At 48.4% G+C, this 25,052-nt stretch overlaps 1 protein-coding gene across 4 annotated transcripts in view; it reads left to right on the forward strand.

Moving 5' to 3' along the window:
- The window catches only part of grnb (granulin b), a 137,586-nt gene that overhangs the window by 38,818 nt on the left and 73,716 nt on the right, over window positions 1–25,052 (forward strand). For all 4 annotated transcript variants that reach the window (XM_072487041.1, XM_072487043.1, XM_072487042.1 and 1 more), the window contains one exon: window positions 8,544–8,687. In XM_072487041.1, the coding sequence (XP_072343142.1) occupies window positions 8,547–8,687 (141 nt within the window). In that variant the 5' untranslated portion in view covers window positions 8,544–8,546. The remainder of the gene's footprint in view (window positions 1–8,543; window positions 8,688–25,052) is intronic.

A 25,052-nucleotide genomic window follows, 5' to 3' on the forward strand; every position in this document is an offset into this window, starting at 1 on the left:
TCCCCGATAAGGAACAACCATAGGTTCGTCCCGGGAAGGATAGATGGGGGATTTAAATCTTGGCAGCGAGCAGGAATTGCGAAATTGAAGGACTTGTTCTTAGACGGGACGTTCGTGAGTCTGGGAGCACTGACAGAAAAATATGGGTTGCCACCTGGGAATGCATTTCGCTATATGCAAGTGAGGGCATTTGTGAGGCAACAGGTGAGGGGATTTCCGCAGCTCCCGGCGCAAGAGATCCAGGACAGAGTGATTTTGGGGGCATGGGTGGGTGATGGTAGGGTGTCAGATATATATAGGGAAATGAGAGACGAGGGGGAGACGATGGTAGAGGAGCTGAAGTAAAAATGGGAGGAGGAGCTGGGGGAAGAGATTGAGGAGGGGCTGTGGGCAGATGCCCTAAGTAGGGTAAACTCTTCGTCCTCGTGTGCCAGGCTCAGCCTGGTACAATTCAAGGTTCTACACAGGGCGCATATGACGGGAGCAAGGCTGAGTAGATTTTTTGGAGTGGAGGATAGGTGCGGGAGATGCGCGGGAAGCCTGGCGAACCACACCCACATGTTTTGGTCATGTCCGGTATTGCATGGGCTCTGGGTGGGTGTGGCAAAAGTGATCTCGAAGGTGGTGGGGCTCCGGGTCAAACCAAGCTGGGGGTTGGCTATATTTGGGGTTGCAGATGAGCCGGGAGTGCAGGAGGTGAGAGAGGCTGACGTGTTGGCCTTTGCGTCCCTAGTAGCCCGGCGAAGGATTCTACTTATGTGGAAAGAAGCTAAGCCCCCGGGTGTGGAGGCCTGGATCAACGACATGGCAGGGTTTATAAAACTGGAGCGGATAAAATGTGCATTAAGAGGTTCGGCTCAGGGGTTCACCGGGCGGTGGCAACCGTTCCTCGACTATCTCGCAGAGCGATAAGGGAAAATAGGAAAGGCGGCAGCAGCAGCCCAGGGGGGAGGGGGGGAGGGCTCATTTGGGTCTTCAGGGGTTTTATGTGTGTGTTTATATATTAGTTATTTATATTTGATTTCACAAAGTTACTATTTTAGTTATTATTTCTGTTGTTTCTTATTTTGATATTGGCAGTTGCCGTTAGTCAGCATATTATTTATTTAAAAAACGATCAATGTATATATTATTACAAAGTTGTAAAATGGGAAATTTTTGTTTGATCGAAAAACTTTAATAAAATATATATTTTTTAAAAAGGCAAAGATCAAATGATCACGATGGGAAGGCACTGAAACACAAACAGAAACCTCGGAAGGACCACCATTTTGACCGACTGCACTCTACCCGCCAGCGAGAGCAGTAACATGTCCCATCTTTTGAAATCCCCCTCATTTGCTCCACCAACCTCGTCAGATTCAGTTTATGTCGGGTCCCCCAACTCCTGGCTATCTGGATCCCCAGATACCGAAAGCTCCCCTCCGCCCTCCTCAGCGGTAGGTCCCCTATCCCTCTTTCTTGGTCCCCCGCCTGTAATACAAAGAGCTCACTCTTCCCTACATTGAGCTTATAGCCCGAAAACTCCCCAAACTCCCTTAGAGTCTGCATGACCTCCACCATCCCCTCCATTGGATCCGCCACGTACAGCAACAGGTCTTCCGCATATAGCGACACCCGATGCTCTTCTCCCCCTTGGACCACCCCCCTCCATTTATTAGACTCCCTCAATGACATGGCCAATGGTTCGATCACCAATGCGAACAACAGGGGGCACCCCTGCCTCGTCCCTCGGTACAGTCGAAAGTACTCCGACCTCCGCCGGTTTGTCACTACACTCGCCATCGGGGCTCTGTAAAGGAGCTTAACCCAATTGATAAACCCTACCCTGAACCCAAACCTACGCAGCACCTCCCAGAGGTACTCCCACTCTACTCGGTCAAAGGCCTTCTCCGCATCCATAGCTGCCACTATCTCTGCCTCTCCCTCCTCCGGTGGCATCATTATCACGTTTAAGAGCCGCCGCACATTGGTGTTTAGTTGCCTGCCCTTTACAAATCCCGTCTGGTCCTCGTGGATTACCCCCGGGACACAGTCCTCGATCCTCGTGGCCAGCACTTTTGCCAGCAACTTTGCATCCACATTGAGGAGCGAGATCGGCCTGTACGATCCACACTGCAGTGGGTCCTTGTCCCGCTTTAGGATCAAAGAAATTGTCGCTTCCGACATTGTCGGGGGCAATGTCCCCTCCTCTCTTGCCTCATTAAAGGTCCTCACCAGTAGCGGGGCCAACAGATCTGCGTACTTCCTGTAGAACTCCATCGGGAATCCGTCCGGTCCCGGGGCCTTCCCCGCCTGCATGCTCCCCAAACCCTTGCTCAGCTCCTCCAACCCAATTGGTGCCCCCAAACCAGCCACCTCTTGCTCCTCCACCCTTGGGAATCTCAGCTGATCTAGGAATCGTCTCATCCCCTCTTCCCCCGCTGGAGGCTGGGATCCGTACAGCTCTTCATAAAAGACCTTGAATACCTCGTTTATTTTCGTCGCACTCCGAACTGTGGCTCCCCTTCCATCTTTGACTCCCCCTATTTCCATCGCTGCCATCCTCATACGGAGCTGGTGTGCCAGCATCCGACTAGCCTTTTCCCCATACTCGTTGGTCGCCCCCTGCTTTTTCCTCCACTGTGCCTCCGCCTTCCCTGTGGTCCACAGGTCAAACTCCGTCTGGAGCCGTTGTCTTTCCCCAAGTAATCTTTCCTCCGGGGCCTCTGCGTATCTCCTGTCCACTCTCAAAATCTCCCCCACTAACCTCTCCCTTTCCGTACTCTCTGTCTTCTCCCTATGAGCCCTAATGGAAATTAGCTCTCCCCTGATCACCGCCTTCAATGCCTCCCATACCACCCCCACCTTCACCTCCCCGTTGTCGTTGGCCTCCAAGTACCTTTCGATACACCCCCTCACCTTCCCACACACCACCTCGTCTGCCAGTAGTCCCACATACAGCCGCCACAACGGGTGTTGGTCCCTCTCCTCTCCCAGCTCCAGTTCCACCCAGTGCGGGGCATGGTCCGAAACGGCTATAGCCGAATACTCCGTCTCCTCCACCCTCGGGATGAGCACACTACCCAGAACAAAGAAATCTATCCGGGAGTAGGCTTTGTGTACATGGGAGAAGAAAGAAAATTCCCTGGCCTGCGGCCTTGCAAACCGCCATGGGTCCACTCCCCCCATCTGATCCATAAACCCCCTAAGTACCTTGGCCGCCGCCGGCCTCTTTCCAGTCCTTGATTTGGAGCGGTCCAGTGCTGGATCCAACACTGTATTGAGGTCCCCTCCCATTATCAGGCCTCCTATTTCCAGGTCCGGAATGTGTCCCAACATGCGCTTCATGAATCCTGCATCCTCCCAGTTCGGGGCGTATACGTTTACCAACACCACCCACGTCCGTTGCAGCCTACCGCTCACCATTACATATCGCCCTCCATTGTCCGCTACAGTAGTCTTGGCCTCAAATGACACCTGCTTTCCCACCAATATTGCCACCCCTCTATTCTTCGCGTCCAGTCCCGAGTGGAATACCTGTCCTACCCACCCCTTTCTTAACCTGACCTGGTCCGCCACCTTCAGATGTGTCTCTTAGAGCATGGCCACGTCCACCTTCAGTCCCTTTAAGTGCGCGAACACTCGAGCCCTCTTCATCGGCCCATTCAGGCCCCTCACATTCCACATTATCAGCCGGATTGGAGGGGCTCTCACCACCCCCCCCCCCCCCCCCCCACGCCCCACTGACTAGCCATCTCCTTGGTTGAGCTTAATAATAACACTGCTACTGTCACTCATTAAGATCAGCAAACTTAAAGCAAAGACATAAACAGACTGGTAAAATGGACGGTAGATACATGGGAGTTTAGTTTAGAATAGAAAAATGTGAAGTTATGCACTTGGAAGGAAAAAGGAGACAAAATAGGTACAATTTTAAATGAGGTCCAGGAACAGAGACCTAGGGCTTACATAGACAAATCTTTGAAGGTGGCAAGACAAGTTGATGTTTCTTTTTAAACACAAGCCTTTACAAATAGAGGCGTAGAATTCAGAAACAAGGAAGTACTGGATTAGCCTCTCAATCGCTGGCTGATGTTGAAGAGGGTGAAGAGGATGATTTACTGGATTGGTGCCAGTGATGGGAGACTTCAGTTGTGGAGACCCGAGAAAGGAGAATTATTCTCACGGCAATAAAGTTAGGGGAAGTTTGAATAGAAAGGTTAAAAATTGAGGGGTTTTGATTAAATAGAATCAGAATCGCAGAATAATACACCCACCGAAGAGGCCCATCGAGTCTGCACCGACGTATGGAAAACACCTGACCTGCCTACCTAACCCCATTTGCCAGCACTTGACCCATAGCCTTGAATGTTATGGGATGAAACTAGTTGTGTTGCAAGGGTGTGAGTAATCTGAGGGCACATGTTGCGGAAACAAGTACAGCTATTCGACTTGGTGTACTTCACTCTTCCACTCATGAGAAACCAGATGAAGACTCTTGGAGTAAAGGCTCCAGTTTCATTACAAGCTATAGCGAGGGCTTGTGGTATTCCAAGTGGGACACTAGAGAAGCACAGATTTAATGATAATATAGACAGTTGTACTCCAAGATTTGATTACAAGAAACTAGCATAAACCGATAATTTGTTACTAGTTATTTATGTACAATCATGACTATTGATTAGTTTGTTACTAGTTATTTATGTACAATCATGCATTGCATATGAAAATAATTAACCAATCACATTAAAGGTCTGCATGCTTAATTAAACTGATCAATCATTACAATGCATGTTGCCTTGCAATTAGTGATATTTGTGGTCTGATATTTGGGGTGCGACCATCAATCACCTTCCTCCTCTGCCTTTTAATGGCTCTTATCGAGGCATGGATGCTGCCCATCGGCCCTCCCTACTTGTTATCAGCAGACATACTGGAGTCATCACAATGGTACCCTGTAACATCTTGTAGAATAGACCTTGAATTCTAACATATGCAGTTTCTCTGCCTGATAACTGGCCTCTAAGACAAATTGTGTCCTTGTAATGTCTGTTACAATTAGCAATTCCCACAGTCCAAACTGAAGAATTTACCTTCCAGTAAAATGGAACTGTAGGTTTTAAACCGGTTCTTATATCTAAAGATGCCCAAATTGCCCCCTGAACACAGATTTAAAATGATTGAGAAAAGATACAGAGGGTTGAGATTTTTAAAAATGAATTCATGATTCAGAATGCACTACCTGAAAGGGTATTAGAAACATATTGTATCATAGGTCTATGGGGAAAGAACAGGGATTGAAATTAATTGCAAACATTTACTCCAAGCACAAAAGGCTCAGTAGACTCTATCTATGCTCTATGATTCAATGATTCAGTGATCCACTACAGTTCGCCTGCCGCCGCAACAGGTCCACAGCAGACGCCATCTCCGTGGCCCTGCACTCTACCCTGGAACACCTAGATAACAAAGACACCTATGTCAGACTCCTATTTATCGACTCCAGCTCAGCCTTCAACGCCATCATTCCTACGAAACTCCTCTCCAAACTCTGTGGCCTTGACCTCGGCTCCTCCCTCTGCGACTGGATCCTGAACTTTCTAACCCCCAGGCCACAATCAGTAAAGATAGGCAACAACACCTCCTCCACGTTCATCCTCAACACCGGTGCCCCACAAGGCTGTGTCCTCAGCCCCCTACTACACTCCTTATACACCTATGACTGTGTGGCCAAATTCCCCTCCAACTTGATTTTCAAATTTGCTGATGACCCCACCGTAGTGGGTCGGATTTCAAACAATGACGAGACAGAGTACAGGAATGAGATAGAGAATCTGGTGAACTGGTGCGACAACAATAATCTCTCCCTCAATGTCAACAAAACAAAGGAGATTGTCATCGACTTCAGGAAGCGTAGTGGAGAACATGCCCCGTCTACATCAATGGGAACGAAGTAGAAAGAGTCGGGAGCTTCAAGTTTTTAGATGTACAGATCACCAACAGCCTGTCCTGGTCCCCCCATGCCGACACTATAGTTAAGAGAGCCCACCAACGACTACTTTCTCAGAAGACTAAGGAAATTTGGCATGTCAGCTACGACCCTCACCAACTTCTACAGGTGCACCATAGAAAGCATTCTTTCTGGTTGTATTACAGCTTGGTATGGAGCCTGCTCTGCCCAAGACTGCAAGAAACTACAAAAGGTCGTGAATGTAGCCCAGTCACGCAAACCAGTCTCCCATCCATTGACACTATCTATAATTCCCGCTGCCTCAGAAAGGCAGCCAGCATAATTAAGGACCCCATGCACTCCGGACATACTCTCTTCCACCTTCAGTCAGGAAAAAGATACCAAAGTTTGAGGTCCCGTACCAACCGACTCAAGAACAGCTACTTCCCTACTGCCATCAGACTTTTGAATGGACCTACCTCGTATTAAGTTGATCTTTTCTCTACTCCTTGCTGTAACTGTAACATTATATTCTGCAGTCTCTCCTTCCTTCCCTGTGTGCGGTGTGCATTGTTTGTACAGCATGCAAGAAACTATACTTTTCACTGTATACTAATACATGTAACAATAATAAATCAAATCAAAAAAAATCTGAACCTACCCTGATTTGTTTAGCTCAGTGACTCACTAACCATACGGGAACCACCCTTGAATGCTTGATGTTGCACCAACTCCAGTATGCTTGCTACAGTTTCTGCTCCATTGCCTCCCATTTCTCTCCTATGTAATTTTTTTATATCAACACCCACTTCAAGCGTCTACACATCTCACAACTGTTTTGTTGTATCTGAACTTAACTTCAACTTTTCATGAGGACCAGGGAATGTGCTCACAGTTTTAAGACCTCTAACTTTGTATTGCTTATGCGCTAACCCTCTTTGAACTATATAAAAAGACAACTGTAGTATAAACAATCAAACTTCATTTTGATCAGCTCGGGTAGATGCTGTCTTGGTAACTAGTGTTACAGCCCAGTTTATCAGTGAGCATGAATGTGTGTAAGCCGAATCTTTTTTTTCTGGTATAATGCTGTAGTGTGCCCCTAAATATTTGGCCTCCATTAAGAACTAAAATGCTATACAGAGGAAAATAATTCCTGTCACTAGAACAATGTTAGCTGTGTTACCTTTCACCAACTTCAGTGTCAGGTTGCACTCATCTGGATGCCCATTTGATGCATCAAACTAGCTTTCCCTCTTTGGTTCTGCATTTTCTTTTTAAAAAAGGCACACAAACATACGAATAAGGAGCAGGATTAGGCCACTCAGCCCCTCGAGCCTGCTTCGCCATTGAATAACATCATCGCTGATCTTGCTCGTGTTTTTTATAGTAGTGTTAATTGGTGAAACAATGTTGGCATTTTTTTGTTTAGTGGAGTCTCTGCTTGTGTCGAAGTGAATTTCAGTGGCAGGGACCTTGTTCTCCCGTGCAGTTCTGTATGCTGCTTCCGTCATCACACTAAATAATTCATTTTATTTCATTGGTCCTCGACCTTATTTTAATAAAGAAATCTGCCTCATCCTCCCAATATTGCAAATTGTTTATATGCGGGCCAACCTTCCACCATCTTTATATCCACTCTAATCCCTAAGACATTTTTCATGTAGGAGCCTGAATGGCAATTCGAATTTTTTTGTGAATTTCCCAATCCAGCAGCCACTGGATAATGACAATCCTAGCTTCTCTCATATTTTTGCTCCACCCTGGCCAAGGGTTGGTGAGAGAAACCATAACGTTCTGTGATCACCTCTGTTGACCTAACTCAGCGCATTCCTTTGATTGAATGAGGGATCTTTCTGTTCCTGCGTAGCTCAGTTGTTCAGTCGGTACCCTCACTGAGTTTGACGGCCCCCTTTATTTCAGTGTTTGACAGTTCTTTAACTTTCTTGTTCTTGTTTTGATTTTACAGATCTGGGCTTTTTTCAGTTTTTGCTACATCATTGATTATTGTTAGTCTTTACTGAACTCACAAACAAATGACTAGGTTCTTATTAACCAGATATATCTGAGATTGAATGGGGATCCATCATGCTGGTAAAGATCTCAACTGGACATGATTGATGCACGAATAATGAGAAGTCTGAGACTAATCAAGAAAGTTTGCTTCTAAACCAATCTGCCATCATACTATTTGTGTGCTGGTCATTGAATGAAGATGCTCATTTACATGCAAGCACATACTGCTGTTGGCCACTGTGGAGGCTGTATCCAATGTTGACATCCTGTTTACACAGAAGTACAGTAAGAAGTCTTACAACACCAGGTTAAAGTCCAACAGGTTTGTTTCGATGTCACTAGCTTTCGGAGCGCTGCTCCTTCCTCAGGCGATTCACCTGAGGAAGGAGCAGCGCTCCAAAAGCTAGTGACATCGAAACAAACCTGTTGGACTTTAACCTGGTGTTGTAAGACTTCTTACTGTGCTCACCCCAGTCCAACACCAGCATCTCCACATCATGGCTACCATCTACACAGAAGTAGGCAGAGGTATTGGCTCTTGTTTATTAATGCATCTTCTGCCACGTCAAGTGATGCACTGTTTTTTTTGTTTCAGGCCATGATTCAAACATTTGTGTTTTTGTGGCTGGCCACTGGCCTGGCTACAGCACTCCAATGCCCAGATGGGACTACATGCCCCGACACAGCAACCTGCTGTCAGAAGAATTTTGGAGGATATGCCTGTTGTCCTCTGCCGAAGGTAGGTTGTAACCAGTTGCGTTAGCAAATCACGGGCAATGATCCTTTAGGCTTTCTCTCCTCCAAATTGGTCTTACATGCTCGTATTTGTGTTTCTTTTTGTTTTTGCATGGAGACTGCTTTGCCCAGTAGAGTTTTAAGGGAATTGCAACTCACCACATTCTGTCAACCAGGGTACATTCCCTTTATCCCTACTCTGTCTTCTATTTCCCAAACAATTAACCATTTGTTGATCCCCTTGCTTCTATTTTTCCTGCTAATCTTTTGTGCAGAACGTTATCAAAAGCTTTTTTGAAATCTATATAGGCACATTTTAAAAAATATATATTTTTATTCAAATCAGGGCAGACATAACATACAAACAATCATTCAATAACAAAATACAATTTCCCTTTTTCTCCCCAAACCCCCCAGCCTCCTCCACTCCTTTCACCCACCCCCCACCCGCTAGCAACAAACATCAGTAAACAGAGACCAGAACAGCTTCCACCTTGTCCAGATCCACTATCCAAGCCCCAAATTGCAAACTTAATCTTCACCAGTTTAAGGAATTCCGCAGCATCCCCCAACCATGCTGACACCTTTGGTGATTCCTCGGACCTTCATTCCAATAAAAACCCTGTGCGGGCGATCAATGTGACGAAGGCAACCACATCGGCCCCCTTCCCCTCCATCAACCCTGGCACTTTTGATGCCCAGAAATTCGCCTTGAGGACCCGGTAACATCTCCAACCCCCAGATTTTTGCTAGTGTCTCAAATACCAAACCTCACTAACCGTGGTAGTGACCAGAACATGTGGACATGGTTAGCTGGTCCCCTTCTACACCTCTCACACCTAACTCTACCCCTGCAAAGAATCCACTCATTCGTGCCCATGTCATATGGGCCTTCTGCACCACCATGAACTGTATCAAGCTCATCCTAGCACATGAAGATGTAGCATTGACCTGGTGCATAATTTCATTCCACACCGCGCCCCCATCCCAATTCCATATCCAACTCCTCTCACTTCTACTTCAGCTCATCAATGGGTGCTTCCCTGTGTCCACCAGCCATCCATTGATGTCTGCAATTTTCCCACCCCCAACTCATCTGGCAAGAGCAACCTATCAAACAAGTTATAATCTAGCAATCGAGGGAGTGAGGCCAACTCCTCCCGCACAAAATCTCGCAACTGTAGATATCTAAACTCTGAACCCCCCGACAATTCGTGTTTCTCACACAACTCCTCAAATCTCACAAATCAACCTTCTAAGAACAAGTCCTTCACCCACCAATAGCCAGAGGTTCTATCGCTGATGTGAACAGAAGTGGGGACAATGGCAGCCTTGCCTCATGCCCCCATATTGCTGGAAATACCTGGGGGAACCAAATTATTCCTGACACTAGTCGTAGATGCCACATAAGATAAATGTTGGCCCAAATCCAAACCTGCCGAACACATCCAGCAAATAACTCCACTGCACCTATCAATAAATAGCCTTCACATCCATAGCCAGCACAATCTCTGGCACCCTGCCCTCAGATGGCATCTTAACATTTAATATACCTCTGATATTACTAGACAGCTGCCTCCCCTTCACGAAACCTGCCTGGTCCTTCAACATCATAACCGGAACACATCCCTAAAGCTGTTGTGCTATTACTGTACAACTTTCATGTCTGCATTTAACAACGAGATAGACCTGTATGACCCACATTCCACCGTGTCCTTTTCTTTCTTTGGTAATTACCCCATGCCAAAAAGTCAGAACATCTCCAGGAGATGTGGGGCCGACTCCGTCGCAATGTGCGATAGAGAGCATCGTATCCGGCTGCATCACCGCGTGGTATGGCAACTGCTCGATCCAAGATCGCAAGAAACTGTGGAGTGTGGTGAACTCAGCCCAACGCATCACACAAGCTTGCCACCCCCACATTGATTCTGTATACACATCCCGCTGCCTCGGGAAGGCAGACCGCATTATCCGAGACCCCTCCCACTCAGGCATTGACTTCTTCCAGACCCTTCCATCAGGCAGAAGGTACAGAAGCCTGAAGACCCGCACATCCAGACAAAGGAATAGCTTCTTCCCCACAGCTACAAGACTCTTCAACGGCTCCCCCTCGGGACTTTTCTGTTCCCTGTAAGAACACTATTCACGACGCCCTCTGCTGCTCTTGCTCATGTATTTAGTTTATTTGGCCCCTTGTTCCGCACTGTAACCAATCACTGTTTGTTGATGTACCATTTGTCAATGTTCTCTGTTGATTATTCTTTTTGTCTACTTTGTACGTACTGTATACGTTCTACTCGGTTGCAGAAAAATACTTTTCACTGTACTTTGGTACATGGAGGCTGGTTTAGCTCAGTGGGCTAGACAGCTGGGTTGTGATGCAGAACAAGGCCAGCAGGGCGGGTTCAATTCCCGTACCAGCTGAGAATTCTGAATTATCCCTCCATGTACCCGACAGGCACCGGAATGTGGTGACTAGGGGTTTTTGCAATATCTTCATTGCAGTGTTAATGTAAGCCTACTTGTGACAATAAAAAAAAATTGTGGAAATAAATCAAATCAAAATCAAATCAATCCGTTTCTACAAATCCACTGGGAAACCATCTGGGCCCGGCGCCTTCCCTGACTGCATTGCGCCAATTGCCTCCATCACCTCCTGTAACCCCAGCGGAGCGTCCAGCCCCTGCTGCTTCTCCCCCTCAACTTCCGGGAACACCAATTCCTCACAAAACTGCCCCATTTCATCCCCTGCTCCCTGGGGTTCAGACCTATATAACCTCTTATCGAATGATTCAAACACTTTATTAATAGGCTCCAACGTCATCACCAGTTCTCCTCCCTCTTCCCTCAGTTGTACTATCTCCCTTGCGGCAGCTTGTCGCCACAGTTGGTGTGCTAGCAGGCGGCTAGCCTTCGCCTCATACAAAACACCCCTTGCTCTACGAAGCTGGCCTACCACCTTCCCTGTCGTCATCAAATTGAATTCCTCTTGTAGCTTCTTCTGCTCTGCTAAGATTTCCCTGGTAGGGGTCATAGAGTACTGCCGATCTACCTCCAGAATTTCACCAATCAATCCCTGCCTCGAGTCTGCATGGTGGCGCAGTGGTTATCATTGCTGCCTCACTGAGCCGAGAACCCGGGTTCGATCCTGGCCCCAGGTCACTATCCCTGTGGTGTTTGCACATTCTCCCTATGTCTGTATGGTCTCACCCCCACAACTCAAAAAGATGTGCAGAGTAGGTGAATTGGCCATGCTAAATTGCCCCTTAATTGGAAAAAAAGAATTGGGTACTCTAAATTTATTTAAGAAATCAATCGCTGCCTCTCTGACTTCTCCAACGTGTCCCTGTGCGCATCAAATGTGATCACTTCTACCTGTACCACCGCCTTCAACACCTCCCAGAATGTGAAGGATTAGACCTCCCCATTCTGGTTGAACTCTTGCATATTCCTTGATGATCAAAGTCATCTTTCTGCAAAATGTTTCATCCGCTAATTTCTCTAAGTCCATCCTCCACACGAGTCCCTGAGACTGACCTACCCTCAACCGAATAATGAGACTACAATCACCCCATTTCCACCCCAATTATTTCCTAGAGAATCAAAATATCCATTATTTTTTTTTAAATCTATGCGGGAGTACATCCGATGTACATGGTGGAAGTATGAAAACTCCCTCCCTCCTGGATTCCGAAACCTCCAAGGATCCACTCCACCCACCTGGTCCATAAACACCCTCAGCTCCTTCCCGACTTGACTAATGGCTTCGGGCACGACCGATCCAGTCGAGGATCCAGCGCACAGTTAAAGTTGCCACTCGGGATCAATTCGTGTGAGTTCAGGTCCGGGATGTCAGCCACCATCTGCTAAAACAAATTCCCATCATACCAATTTGGCGCATAAACGCTTAGGATCCCACTAACCATTAAAAACTGACGCCCCGGATCACTGCTCCCGAAGGAGCCAACGACTTCGGCCAAAAGCGGTCCAGCATCGGTTCCAGCACACAGTCTAAGTCTCCCCCCAGGATCAACTGGTATGTATCTAAATCCAGAATGGAGGCCAACAGCTTCCTTTCAAATGCCACGTCGTCCCAATATACATTTACCAATACCACCAACATCCCTGCCAATGACCCCGTAACAACCACAAAGCAAAGTTGCTTGTTAGCTAAAATTGCCAAACCCCCCCCCCCCCCCAAGGTCCTATAGTCGAAGCCTGAATGAAATACCTGACTCACCCACCCCCTCCGGAGTCTGGTCTGGTCCCTCACCCGCAACAGCACCACATCGGCCCTTAAATTCTTCAGGTGAGTAAAAGCTCTCGACCCCTTCAACAGGCGCTACAACCGTCGTATATTCCATGTGTCCAACCTGATCGGGGGGTCTCTCATCCCCCGTCCCCAAACCTGGAGTCAGCCATTTTCACCATGAAGGATTATCCTGCATCTACAGCAAATGCTTAGGCCGAAGACCCATTTAAGTTGGCTGCAGACCCCACTCCAAAGAATGGAACAGAGAAAAAATCCTATTCACCGTCTGAAAACTAACCCCTCATGAACCTTCTGATCACCTACCAAAGAACAATGCTCATCACCCCATCCCCCCCACCACCACCACCACCACCACACAAACAGCTGGGCTCATTGAACCAGGTCCAACAGGCCGCAGGCCGTCCCGCAACCACACACCCGTTCGCTGGCTAAAACCATGCTGCTGGCGAGGTAACCAGTACCAGGATGAACTTTTTTTTTTTTTTTTTTGGAGAAGAACACCGAGTCTCGTTATATGCGGATGACCTATTGTTATACGTGTCGGACCCAGCGGGGGGAATGATAGAGGTTATGCGAATTTTGAGGGGGTTCGGGGATTTCTCGGGGTATAGGCTAAACATGGGAAAGAGTGAATTATTTGTGATACATCCAGGGGACCAGAGTAGAGAGATAGAAGGCTTGCCTCTAAGGAAAGTGGAAAGAAACTTCCGATACCTGGGGATTCAGATCGCTAGGAGCTGGGGAACCTTGCACAGACTTAATCTGACACGGTTGGTAGAACAAATGGAGGAGGACTTCAAGAGGTGGGACATGCAGCCTCTATCGCTGGCGGGCAGGGTGCAAGCAATTAAGATGATGGTCCTCCCGAGGTTCTTATTTGTATTTCAATGTCTCCCTATACTAATCACTAAGACCTTTTTTAATAAAATAGACAGGAGCATCACGAGCTTCGTGTGGGCAGGGAAAGTTCCGAGAGTAAGGAGGGGGTTCCTTCAGCGTAGTAGGGACAGAGGAGGATTGGCACTACCGAACTTGGGCGATTACTATTGGGCCGCCAATGTGGCAATGATACGTAAATGGATGATGGAGGGTGAGGGAGCGGCGTGGGAAAGACTGGAGAGAAAGTCCTGTAAAGGGACGAGTTTAGAGGCGCTGGTGACGGCGCCGCTACCGATCTCACCTAAAAAGTTTACCACGAACCCGGTGGTGGCGGCAACATTGAATATCTGGGGACAGTGGAGGCGACAGAGAGGGGTGCGGGGAGCCCTGGTGGGGTCCCCAATCAGGAACAACCATAGGTTCGCCCCAGGAAGAATGGATGGAGGATTTCAGAGCTGGTTCCAGTTGGGAATTAGGAGGGTGGGAGATTTATTTATAGATGGGACTTTTGCGAGCTTGGGAGCATTGGAGGAAAAGTATAAGTTGCCCCGGGGAAATTTCTTGAGATATATGCAGGTGAGGGCATTTACTAGACAACAGGTGAGGGAATTTCCATTGCTCCCGACACAGGGGATACAGGACAGGGTGCTTTCAGGGGTGTGGGTCGGAGAGGGCAAGGTGTCAGAGATTTACCGAGAGATGAGGGAAGAGGGGGAGGAGTCGGTGGGCGAACTAAAAGGAAAGTGGGAAGAAGAACTAGGGGAGGAGATAGAGGAGGGTATGTGGGCTGATGCCCTAAGCAGGGTAAATTCCTCTTCCTCATGCGCCAGGCTTAGCCTGATTCAATTTAAGGTGCTACATAGAGCACACATAACGGGAGCAAGATTGAGCAGGTTCTTTGGAGTGGAGGACAAATGTGGGAGGTGTGGCGGGAGCCCGGCAAACCACGCACATATGTTTTGGGCATGCCCGGCACTGGAAGGGTATTGGAAGGGAGTGACGGGAGTGATTTCGCGGGTGGTGAAGGCCCGGGTCAAACCAGGCTGGGGGTTAGCTCTATTTGGAGTTGCGGAAGAGCCGGGAGTGCAGGAGGCGAAAGAGGCCGACGTTGTGGCCTTTGCGTCCCTAGTAGCCCGGCGCAGGATCCTACTCATGTGGAAGGAGGCGAAACCCCCCGGACTGGAGGCCTGGGTAAATGATATGGCGGGGTTCATTAAACTGGAGCAGATAAAGTTTGCCCTGAGAGGATCGGCTCAAGGGTTCACCAGGCGGTGGCAGCCATTTCTCGACTACCTAGGGGAACGTTAGAGGGAAGACAGATGACCAGCAGCAGCAACCCAGGGGGAGGGGGGGGGGGGGGGGGGGAGGGGGGGTTTAGTTTAGGTCAAAGATAAAGGGGTTTTGTTACTTGTGTATTGTTTAAAATTTCTGTATTGTTATTGTTGCGTTTGCTTTGTAAGAGGGGAAAAATTGTTGTTTGGGAAAAAATTTTCAATAAAACATTTATAAAAAAAAAAAAAAAAAAAACATAATGCTATATTCATGCCTGTGTGAAGCTCCTTGAGATGTTTTATTACTGTAAAGTTGCTATACAAGTACACGTGTTGTGTATTATATTTTACTAAATAGGGCAGCATGGTAGCACAGTGGTTAGCACTGTTGCTTCACGGCTCCAGGGTCCCGGGTTTGATTCTGGCTTGGGTCACTGTCTGTGTGGAGTCTGCACGTTCTCCCCGTGTCTGCGTGGGTTTCCTCCGGGTGCTCCAGTTTCCCCCCACAAGTCCCGAAAGACGTGCTTGTTAGGTGAATTGGACATTCTGAATTCTCCCTCTGTGTACCCGAACAGGCGCCGGAGTGTGGCGACTAGGGGCTTTTCACAGTAACTTCATTGCAGTGTTAATGTGAGCCTACTGTGACAATAAAGATTATTATTATTTAAGTACATGATGTGTTTTCTGCGCACATTTATCCTGACTCCTGTCTGATTTATACCACAGAGCCAGAGTTCTGAGCCGCTCTCTGCCACATCGCCTGAGTCTCACTGGGAGGGGAGGGGGGTCCTGGGGGGGGGGGGGATCCTGGGGGTCTGCGGGGGGGAGGGGGGATCCTGGGGTCTGCGGGGGGAGGGGGGTCCTGGGGTGCGGGTGTGGGGGGGGGGGGGGGGGGGGGGAGGGTCCTGGGGGGGGGGGGATCCTGGGGGTCTGCGGGGGATCCTGGGGGGGTGCGGCGGGGGGGGGGGCTGGGGGGGGTGCGGGGGGGGGGCCTGGGGGTGTGCGGGGGGGGGGGGGGGTCCTGGGGGTGTGTGCGGGGGGGGGGGGGGTCCTGGGGGTGTGGGGGGGGGGTCCTGGGGGTGTGGGGGGGGGGGGCTGGGGGTCTGCGGGGGGGGGGGGGTCCTGGGGGTGTGGGGGTGTGCGGGGGGGGGGGGGTCCTGGGGGTGTGCGGGGGGGGGGGGGGGGCGGGGTCTGCGGGGGGGGGGTCCTGGGGGTGTGGGGGGGGGTCCTGGGGGTGTGCGGGGGGTGGGGGGGTCCTGGGGGTGTGCGGGGGGGGGGGGGGCCGGGGTCTGCGGGGGGGGGGGGGCGGGGGTCTGCGGGGGGGGGGGGGCCTGGGGGGGGGGGGGTTCGTCGCCCCTCTCCTCCCCCCTCCCTACCCGGATCCCCCCCCACCAGGATGAACATTAAGGAACAAAAAGAAAAGGAGCTCCCTAAGTCCAAAGATGTGCAGGTTATGTGGATTGGCCATGATAAATTGCCCTTGGTGTCCAAAAAGGTTGCCATGATGTGGAGATGCAGGTGTTGGACTGGGGTGAGCACAATAAGAAGTCTTACAACACCAGGTTAAAGTCCAACAGGTTTGTTTCAAATCACTAGCTTTCGGAGCACTGCTCCTTCATCAGGTGTTGTAAGACTTCTTACTATCCAAAAAGGTTGGGTGGGGTTACTGAGTTATGGGGATAGGGTGGAGGCGTGGGCTTAAGTGGGATGCTCTTTCCAAAGGCTGGTGCAGACTCGATGGGCCGAATGGCCCCCTTCTGCACTGTAAAATTCTATGATTCTATGATAATTCAATGAACTGAAATTTCTTTGAGGGAAAACCCCAACCTTTCCAGAACTTCAAAAAACATGTTTCAATGTACAATCAAAAACAATCTAAAGCAAAGTATTGGCAGACGTGTTATTTGGAAATCTGACTTGTCCATATCTCAAGTATGTTAATACCCGAAATAATTTTAACTAGATTGAGACACCCTTGATATTTCAACCGTTAAAGTAGTAGCCCAGATTTCCATGTCAAAATAAGGTAAGGCCAACTGGGCTTCATTTGCAAATCGCACAACAACATCAGGTGTAGGCAGATATACAGTTAATTGCAAGAATCTGGAAGTCATGGCCCAAGATTCAGCACTTCAGCTTTGCAAAAATGGTTTGATTCGCAATAGAATGGCGTGGTTCGTTATTTGAATGTTGAATATCAAATAAACTCACTGCAAAGTTTGAGCTTGTTCATTTCAGCCTAAGTACCCCTTTTAATATTAAGTATTAATGCCAAATGACCTCTGACGCTGAAAATTAATACGTTGAAATTTAATTTCTTCAGCTTTTAGTTAATTTAAAAATATTTATTGAAACAAACTTTTCTTTGTCTCTTCTTTGCAATCCAATATTTCTTTTCACCTGTTTCTCTCAGTGCCTGATATAACTTTGAATTCACAATTTTAACTTCCTGGTTAAGACCAATGCGCTGTTAATTTCCCTATCATTAAATCTGGTTGGTTAAGGAGTTATGGTTGTGTGCTCAGGTGCCAGATGTCCTGTAGAGGGCCTCACCCTGCTTTCATTTCCTGCTTGCTGCAACCTGCCATGAAAAAACCATGAAGATTAAATAAGTGAGAAAGTTCTTAATTAATGGTGGTTGTCAATTCATTGACCAGTTACAGGAATTTTTGGGTAGCTAGTTTGTTCTCTTCAGTCTACAACTTTGCATACATCAACATTTCAACAAAGTGGTAATTTCTGACACTGATAATTTTTAAATATAGATAAAATGATCTTTGGTGATTTGGATAAGTTTCAGAACAGGAGCAGTTCATGAAGCACCTTGAGACAGTTCCAGCGCTTAGATTGTGGCTGACCTGTATCATAACTTATCCACCTTGATTTCATATTCTTTAATAGCTTTGCCTAATAAAAATCTATCAATCTCATTTTGGAAATGTTTTATTATACTACCCTCAACAGCTTTTGGTGAGAGTTAGGATTTCCACTCGCCTCTCTGACGGCACTCCTCAAAACTCCAGCTTTAATCAAGTTATGGCCCCTTCGTTTTCTCTCACTAGAGGAAATAGGTCAATCAGATGGTTGTTTTTCCCCTCCTCTCCTTCACATCAAGATAAAAGTCCTGCTCATGTTCAGCTGACTGAAGTCGGTTTTAAATTCCTATTCTGTTTATGTAAATTAATAACAAAAATCAAAGACTATGGAGTTTTACTTTTTGAGACGTGACTGAACCCTGCTTCTGTCACATCTTTTTTTTTTTTTCTTTATTCATTTAGAGTACCCAATTATTTTTTTTTCCAATTAAGGAATAATTTAGCATGGCCAATCCACCTAACCTGCACATCTTTTGGGTTGTGGGGGTGAAACCCACGCAGACGCGGGGAGAATGTGCAAATTCCACACGGAGAGTGACCCAGGGCTGGGATTTGAACCTGGATCCTCAGCGCCGTTGTCCCAGTGCGTCTGTCACATCTGATGAATAGGTCTTTGTGAAGAGATTGGTATCCTTCTGACTGCAGCACCTACAGTATCCTCTTTTTTTTTTAAGATGTGGTAAATCCGACTGAAGTAGAGTAGAGACAAGGTAATAGGGTGTGAAATGATTAAGAGTAAATCAATAAATAAGGCTAAAAGTTACAAAAATGATAAAAGAACAAAACTAAAAGCTCTGTATCTGAATGCATATAGTACTCACTACAAAACAGATGGATTGATCGCGTGAATAGAAATAAAGAAGTACAATCTGATAGCCAAGACAGAGAAATGGCTACAGGATGATATAGATTGAGACCTGAATATTGAAGGGTACATGACATTTAGGGAGGGAAAGGCCAATAGAGATGCTGTGTTAGAAGTTTAAGGGGACATTTCAGAATACACAGAATAGATACGTTCCAACGAGAAAGAACGTTTCCAAGGAGAGGACCCACAATCCGTGTTTAACTCAAAAAGTTAAAGATCGTATCAAACTTTGACGGATAGCAAGAGTTTCTATCGATATCGAAATAAGGAATGAGTTGACAAAGTGAGTGTTGGTCCTGTAGAAAGAGAGGCTGGGGAATTAATACTGGAAAATAAGGAGATGGCAGATGACTTGAACAAGTATTTTGCATTGGTCTTCACTATAGAGGATACATTCCAGAAATAGCTGGAAATCAGAGAGTGGAGGGAAGGAGGGAAATAGCTGGCACAAACCTTTTAAGTATTGTGAGCTGTGAAGAGGATAGTAATATCAAATAGAAGACATGAGTTGGAATGCAAAAACATAAGGCACGTGAAATATAATACCGGGAGGTGCAAAGTCATACATTTTGGGAGAAATAATGAGGTTTAGTAATACAAGTCAAATGATACAATTCTCAATGATAATGGTGGTGGTGGGGGGGGGCGGGGACAGGAGAAGAGAGAGCTAAAGAATTGAGGGTTATGGGGATACGGTGGGAAAGAGGATTATTATTAATCCAAGCGTCATGACTATTACCATCGTAGAATCATAGAATCCCTATGAAGGACGCCATTCAGCCCATCAAGTCTGTGATGACCATCTGAGCACCCCACCCGGCTCCGCTCCCCCGCCCTCTCCCCGCAACCCACCTAACCTGCACATCTTTGGACTGTGGGAGGAAACCGGAGCACCCGTAGGAAACCCACGCACACACTGGGAGAACGTGCAGACTCCGCACAGACAGTGACCCAAGTCCGGAATCAAACCTGGGTCCCGGGTGCTGTGAGGCAGCAGTGCTAACCACTGTGCCACCCCTCCCATGGTTAAGGCGCTCTGAGGCAGCAGTGCTGACCACTGTGCCACCCCTCCCATGGTTAAGGATTGAAGATGGGGGGGGGGGGGGTAAATAATTGTCGGGTGTTTGGGAAGGGTGGGGAAGTGGGGTAAAGACCAGCCTAGTCCCTCTTGCAGAGAGCCAGGGCGGCTCTCTCTGTGCTCCCTCTGTGCAGCGCCTCTATGGAAGTGGGGGGGCAGCTCTCAGTGGGCACGGTTGCCCGGTGCTCCTGCCAGGGAGGGAGCAAGCTGTGTTCCTGGGCCAGGAGCAGATATTGTGGTGTATTAGGGCTTTTGACACGCCCACATTTGGAAGTAATCGGCAGCAGGAGTGCTGGATTGACCCAGAGCGAGTGTGAGAGTGGAAGAGAGCGCAGTCAAAGCCTGCTGTCCTGCCCGCTCGGAATACTCAGCACACAAGGGGACTTGGTTCGCAAGCTCACTTTCCAACCAGTGCTCCCGTGTGTGTGTGTGTGTGTGTGTGTGTGTGTGTGTGGAAACACACAGAGCGAGACTCTTGTTCAATATTTCCTTTCAGCAACGATTTCGCGAGGTTTTTCTCCCTACTCCGTCCCTCGCACCTTGCTCACATTTACTGCACAGCAGCACGTGTTGCTTGGCAGAGCCGATTGACACTGGTACAGGAAGGCATGCTGAAGTTCAACATTTTGTTCATTTTAACTTTTCCCTCTACTGTCTCTCCCGCTCGCCCTCCTACTAACTTTCTCCCTCTCGCCTCTATCCTACAGTATCCTCTTAAGTGACTCCTCCAGAGATTCATCAATATGCTGCAGGTGTTGAATCTACTAGACTTCCTGGGTTTCATTGTCAGTCAATGGCCCATGTATAGTCAGTGCATGATAATTTCACATCTGAGAGTGGATCAGGAATATTGCTGAGATTTCCTTTGAAGAATAAGAACAGCCTAATTTTGTTTCCTTGATTGGTTTGTTTCTGTATGCTAACCCTTAGTTTCTTTGTCAAGGGTCAGTCAGCCATATGATCCAAGCAGGGGCAGCTTGTCATCTCAGTAATTTCCCCATAATGGTCAAAGCAAAGCTGGTTTTTGGACCTTTTTCTCCATCCGAGTTTCTTTTTTTCAGGCAGGATCTACTCCTGGTTAAGTGTGATACAGAGCTTCCTAGAATCTTAATTTGACAATCTGAGAGAATTGGCTGGACAAACCACTCCTCTGTGACCTAATAATAATCTTTATTAGTGTCACAAGTAGGCTAACATTAACACTGCTATGAAGTTACTGTGAAAATTCCCCACTACGGCGCCTGTTCCGGTACACAGCGAAAATTCAGAATGTCTATCAAACACGTCTTTCGAGACTTCTAGAACCAAACCAGAGGAAATCCACGCAGTAACGGGGAGAACATGCAGATTCAGCACAGTGACTCAAGCCAGGAATCGAACCTGGGTTCTGGTGCTGTGAAGCAGCAGTGCTAACCACTGTGCCGCCCTGAATCTTAGTGTTGGTGCTCTCCAGATTGGGATTGGTAATCTATATGGAATTTAAAAAAATATATATATATATTTTATTGAAATTTTTCATTCACAATTTTTCCCCTTACACATCAAACGAAAAGAAAAGTTAACAGTACAAGTAACATGATAACTACAATCTAATAAAGAGTAACTAACTAGAACATAGAACATAGTAAATACAGCACAGAACAGGCCCTTCGGCCCACGATGTTGTGCCAAACCTTTGTCCTAGATTAATCACAGATTATCATTGAATTTACAGTGCCGAAGGAGGCCATTCGGCCCATTGAGTCTGCACCGGCTCTTAGAAAGAGCCCCCTACCCAAAGTCAACACCTCCACCCAACACGAAGGGCAATTTTGGACACTAAGGGCAATTTATCACGGCCAATCCACCTAACCTGCACATCTTTGGACTGTGGGAGGAAACCGGAGCACCCGGAGGAAACCCACGCACACACGGGGAGGATGTGCAGACTCCGCACAGACAGTGCCCCAAGCCGGAATCGAACCTGGGACCCTGGGGCTGTGAAGCAATTGTGCTATCCACAATGCTACCGTGCTGCCCAACTAACTAACATGGTAAACTAACCAAATAACATAAAATGAAACTTCCCCTCCCTCCCCTCCCCCCTGGGTTGCTGCTGCTGGTCATCTATCTTCCCTCTAATGTTCCGCTAGGTAGTTGAGGAACGGTTGCCACCGTCTGGTGAACCCTTGAGCCGATCCTCTCAGCGCAAACTTAATCTGCTCCAGTTTAATGAACCCCGCCATATCGTTTATCCAGGCCTCCTGTCCGGGGGGTTTCGCTTCCTTCCACATGAGTAAAATCCTACGCCGGGCTACTAGGGACGCAAAGGCCACGACATCGGCCTCTTTCGCCTCCTGCACTCCCGGCTCATCCGCAACTCCAAATAAAGCTAACCCCCAGGCTGGTTTGACCCGGACCTTCACCACTTTCGAGATCACTCCCGTCACTCTCCTCCAATGCCCCTCCAGTGCCGGGCACGCCCAAAACATATGTGTGTGGTTTGCCGGGCTTCCGCCGCACCTCCCACACTTGTCCTCCACTCCGAAGAACCTGCTCAACCTTGCTCCCGTTATGTGTGCTCTATGCAGCACCTTAAATTGAATCAGGCTAAGCCTGGCACACGAGGAAGAGGAATTTACCCTGCTTAGGGCATCCGCCCACAGACCCTCCTCTATCTCCTCCCTGAGCTCTTCTTCCCATTTTCCTTTCAGTTCGCCCACCAGCTCCTCCCCCTCTTCTCTCATCTCTCGGTATATCTCTGACACCTTGCCCTCCCCGACCCACATCCTCGAGAGCATTCTATCCTGGATCCCCTGTGTCGGGAGCAATGGAAATTCCCTCACCTGTTGTCTTGTCAACGCCCTCACCTGCATATACCTCAAGAAATTTCCCCGGGGCAGCTTATACTTTTCCTCCAACGCTCCCAAGCTTGCAAACGTCCCGTCTATAAATAAATCTCCCACCCTCCTAATTCCCAACTGGTGCCAGCTCTGGAATCCTCCATCCATTCTCCCTGGGGCAAATCTATGGTTGTTCCTAATTGGGGACCCCACCAAGGTACCCAGCGCACCTCTCTGTCGTCTCCATTGCCCCCAGATATTTAATGTTGCCGCCACCACTGGGTTCGAGGTAAATTCTTTTGGTGAGAACGGTAGTGGCGCCGTCACCAGCGCCTCTAGACTCGTCCCTTTACAGGACTTCCTCTCTAATCTTTTCCACGCCGCTCCCTCTCATTCTATCATCCATTTACGGATCATCGCCACATTGGCGGCCCAGTAGTAGTCGCCCAAATACGGCAGCGCCAGTCCCCCTCTGTCTCTACTACGTTGTAAGAACCCCCTCCTTACCCTCGGAACTTTCCCTGCCCACACAAAGCTAGTGATGCTCCTGTCTATTTTTTTAAAAGAAGGCCTCAGTGATCAGTATAGGGAGACATTGGAATACAAATAGGAACCTCGGGAGGACCATCATCTTAATTGCTTGCACTCTGCCCGCCAGTGACAGTGGCTGCATGTCCCACCTCTTGAAATCCTCTTCCATTTGTTCCACCAATCGTGTCAGATTAAGTCTGTGCAAGGTTCCCCAGCTCCTGGCTACCTGAATCCCCAGGTATCGGAAGTTTCTTTCCACTCTCCTTAAAGGCAGGCCATCTATCCCTCTACTCTGGTCCCCAGGGTGTATCACAAAAAGTTCACGCTTTCCCATGTTAAGCCTATATCCCGAGAAATCTCCAAACTCCCTCAATGTCTGCATGACCTCTGTCATCCCCCCCCCCACTGGGTCCGTCACATACAGCAGTAGGTCATCTGCGTAGAGTGACACTCGGTGTTCTTCTCCCCCTCTAATCACCCCTCTCCATTTTCTGGAGTCTCTCAGCGCCATGGCCAGTGGTTCAATTGCCAACGCGAACAGTAATGGAGATAGCGGGCATCCCTGTCTTGTTCCCCTGTATAGTCGGAAATACTCCGATCTTTGCCGACCCGTGACCATACTTGCCGTTGGGGCCCCATAGAGGAGTTTGACCCAGCTAACAAACCCGGCCCCGAACCCGAACCTCCTCAGCACCTCCCATAGATACTCCCACTCCACCCTATCAAATGCCTTCTCTGCATCCTTTGCCGCCACTATCTCTGCCTCCCCCTCTGCTGGGGGCATCATTATCACCCCTAATAGCCGTCGCACGTTAACATTTAGTTGTCTCCCCTTTACGAATCCTGTCTGGTCTTCGTGCACCACCCCCGGGACACAGTCCTCTATCCTCGTTGCCAGCACCTTTGCTAGCAATTTGGCGTCTACATTTAGTAGTGAAATAGGCCTATAGGACCCGCACTGCAGCGGATCTTTATCCCGCTTCAAAATTAGCGATATCGTCGCCTCCGACATTGTCGGGGGTAGAGTCCCCCCTTCCCTGGCCTTGTTAAAAGTCCTCACCAACAGCGGGGCCAGCAAGTCCACATATTTTCTATAAAATTCCACCGGGAACCCATCTGGTCCCGGGGCCTTCCCTGCCTGCATGTTCCCCAGCCCCTTGGTAACCTCGTCCACCCCAATTGGTGCCCCCAGGCCTTCCACCTCCTGCTCCTCCACCCTCGGGAACCTTAATTGGTCCAAAAACTGCCGCATCTCCTCTTTTCCCTCCGGGGGTTGGGACCTATAAAGTCTTTCATAAAAGGTCTTAAACATCTCGTTTATCTTCCCTGCTCTCCGCACCGTAGCTCCCTTTTCGTCTCCAATTCCCCCTATCTCCCTCGCCGCTGTCCTCTTTCGCAGCTGATGGGCCAACAGGCGACTAGCCTTTTTCCCATATTCATATCTCATCCCCTGTGCCTTCCTCCACAGCACCTCCGCCCTCCTCGTGGTCAGCAGGTCGAACTCCGTCTGGAGTCGTCGTCTCTCCCTGTATAGTCCCTCCTCCGGAGCCTCCGCATATTCTTTATCCACCCTTAAAATCTCCCCCAGTAATCTTTCCCTTTCCTTGGCCTCTGTTTTCCCTTTGTGGGCCCTGATGGAGATCAGCTCTCCTCTGACCACCGCCTTTAGTGCTTCCCATACCACTCCCACTCGGACCTCCCCGTCGTCATTGGCCTCCACGTATCTCTCGATACATCCCCGCACCCTTCCACAGACTCCCTCATCCGCCAA

This window comes from Scyliorhinus torazame, chromosome 21 (genome assembly GCF_047496885.1).
Source record: "Scyliorhinus torazame isolate Kashiwa2021f chromosome 21, sScyTor2.1, whole genome shotgun sequence".
Lineage (NCBI taxonomy): Eukaryota > Metazoa > Chordata > Chondrichthyes > Carcharhiniformes > Scyliorhinidae > Scyliorhinus > Scyliorhinus torazame.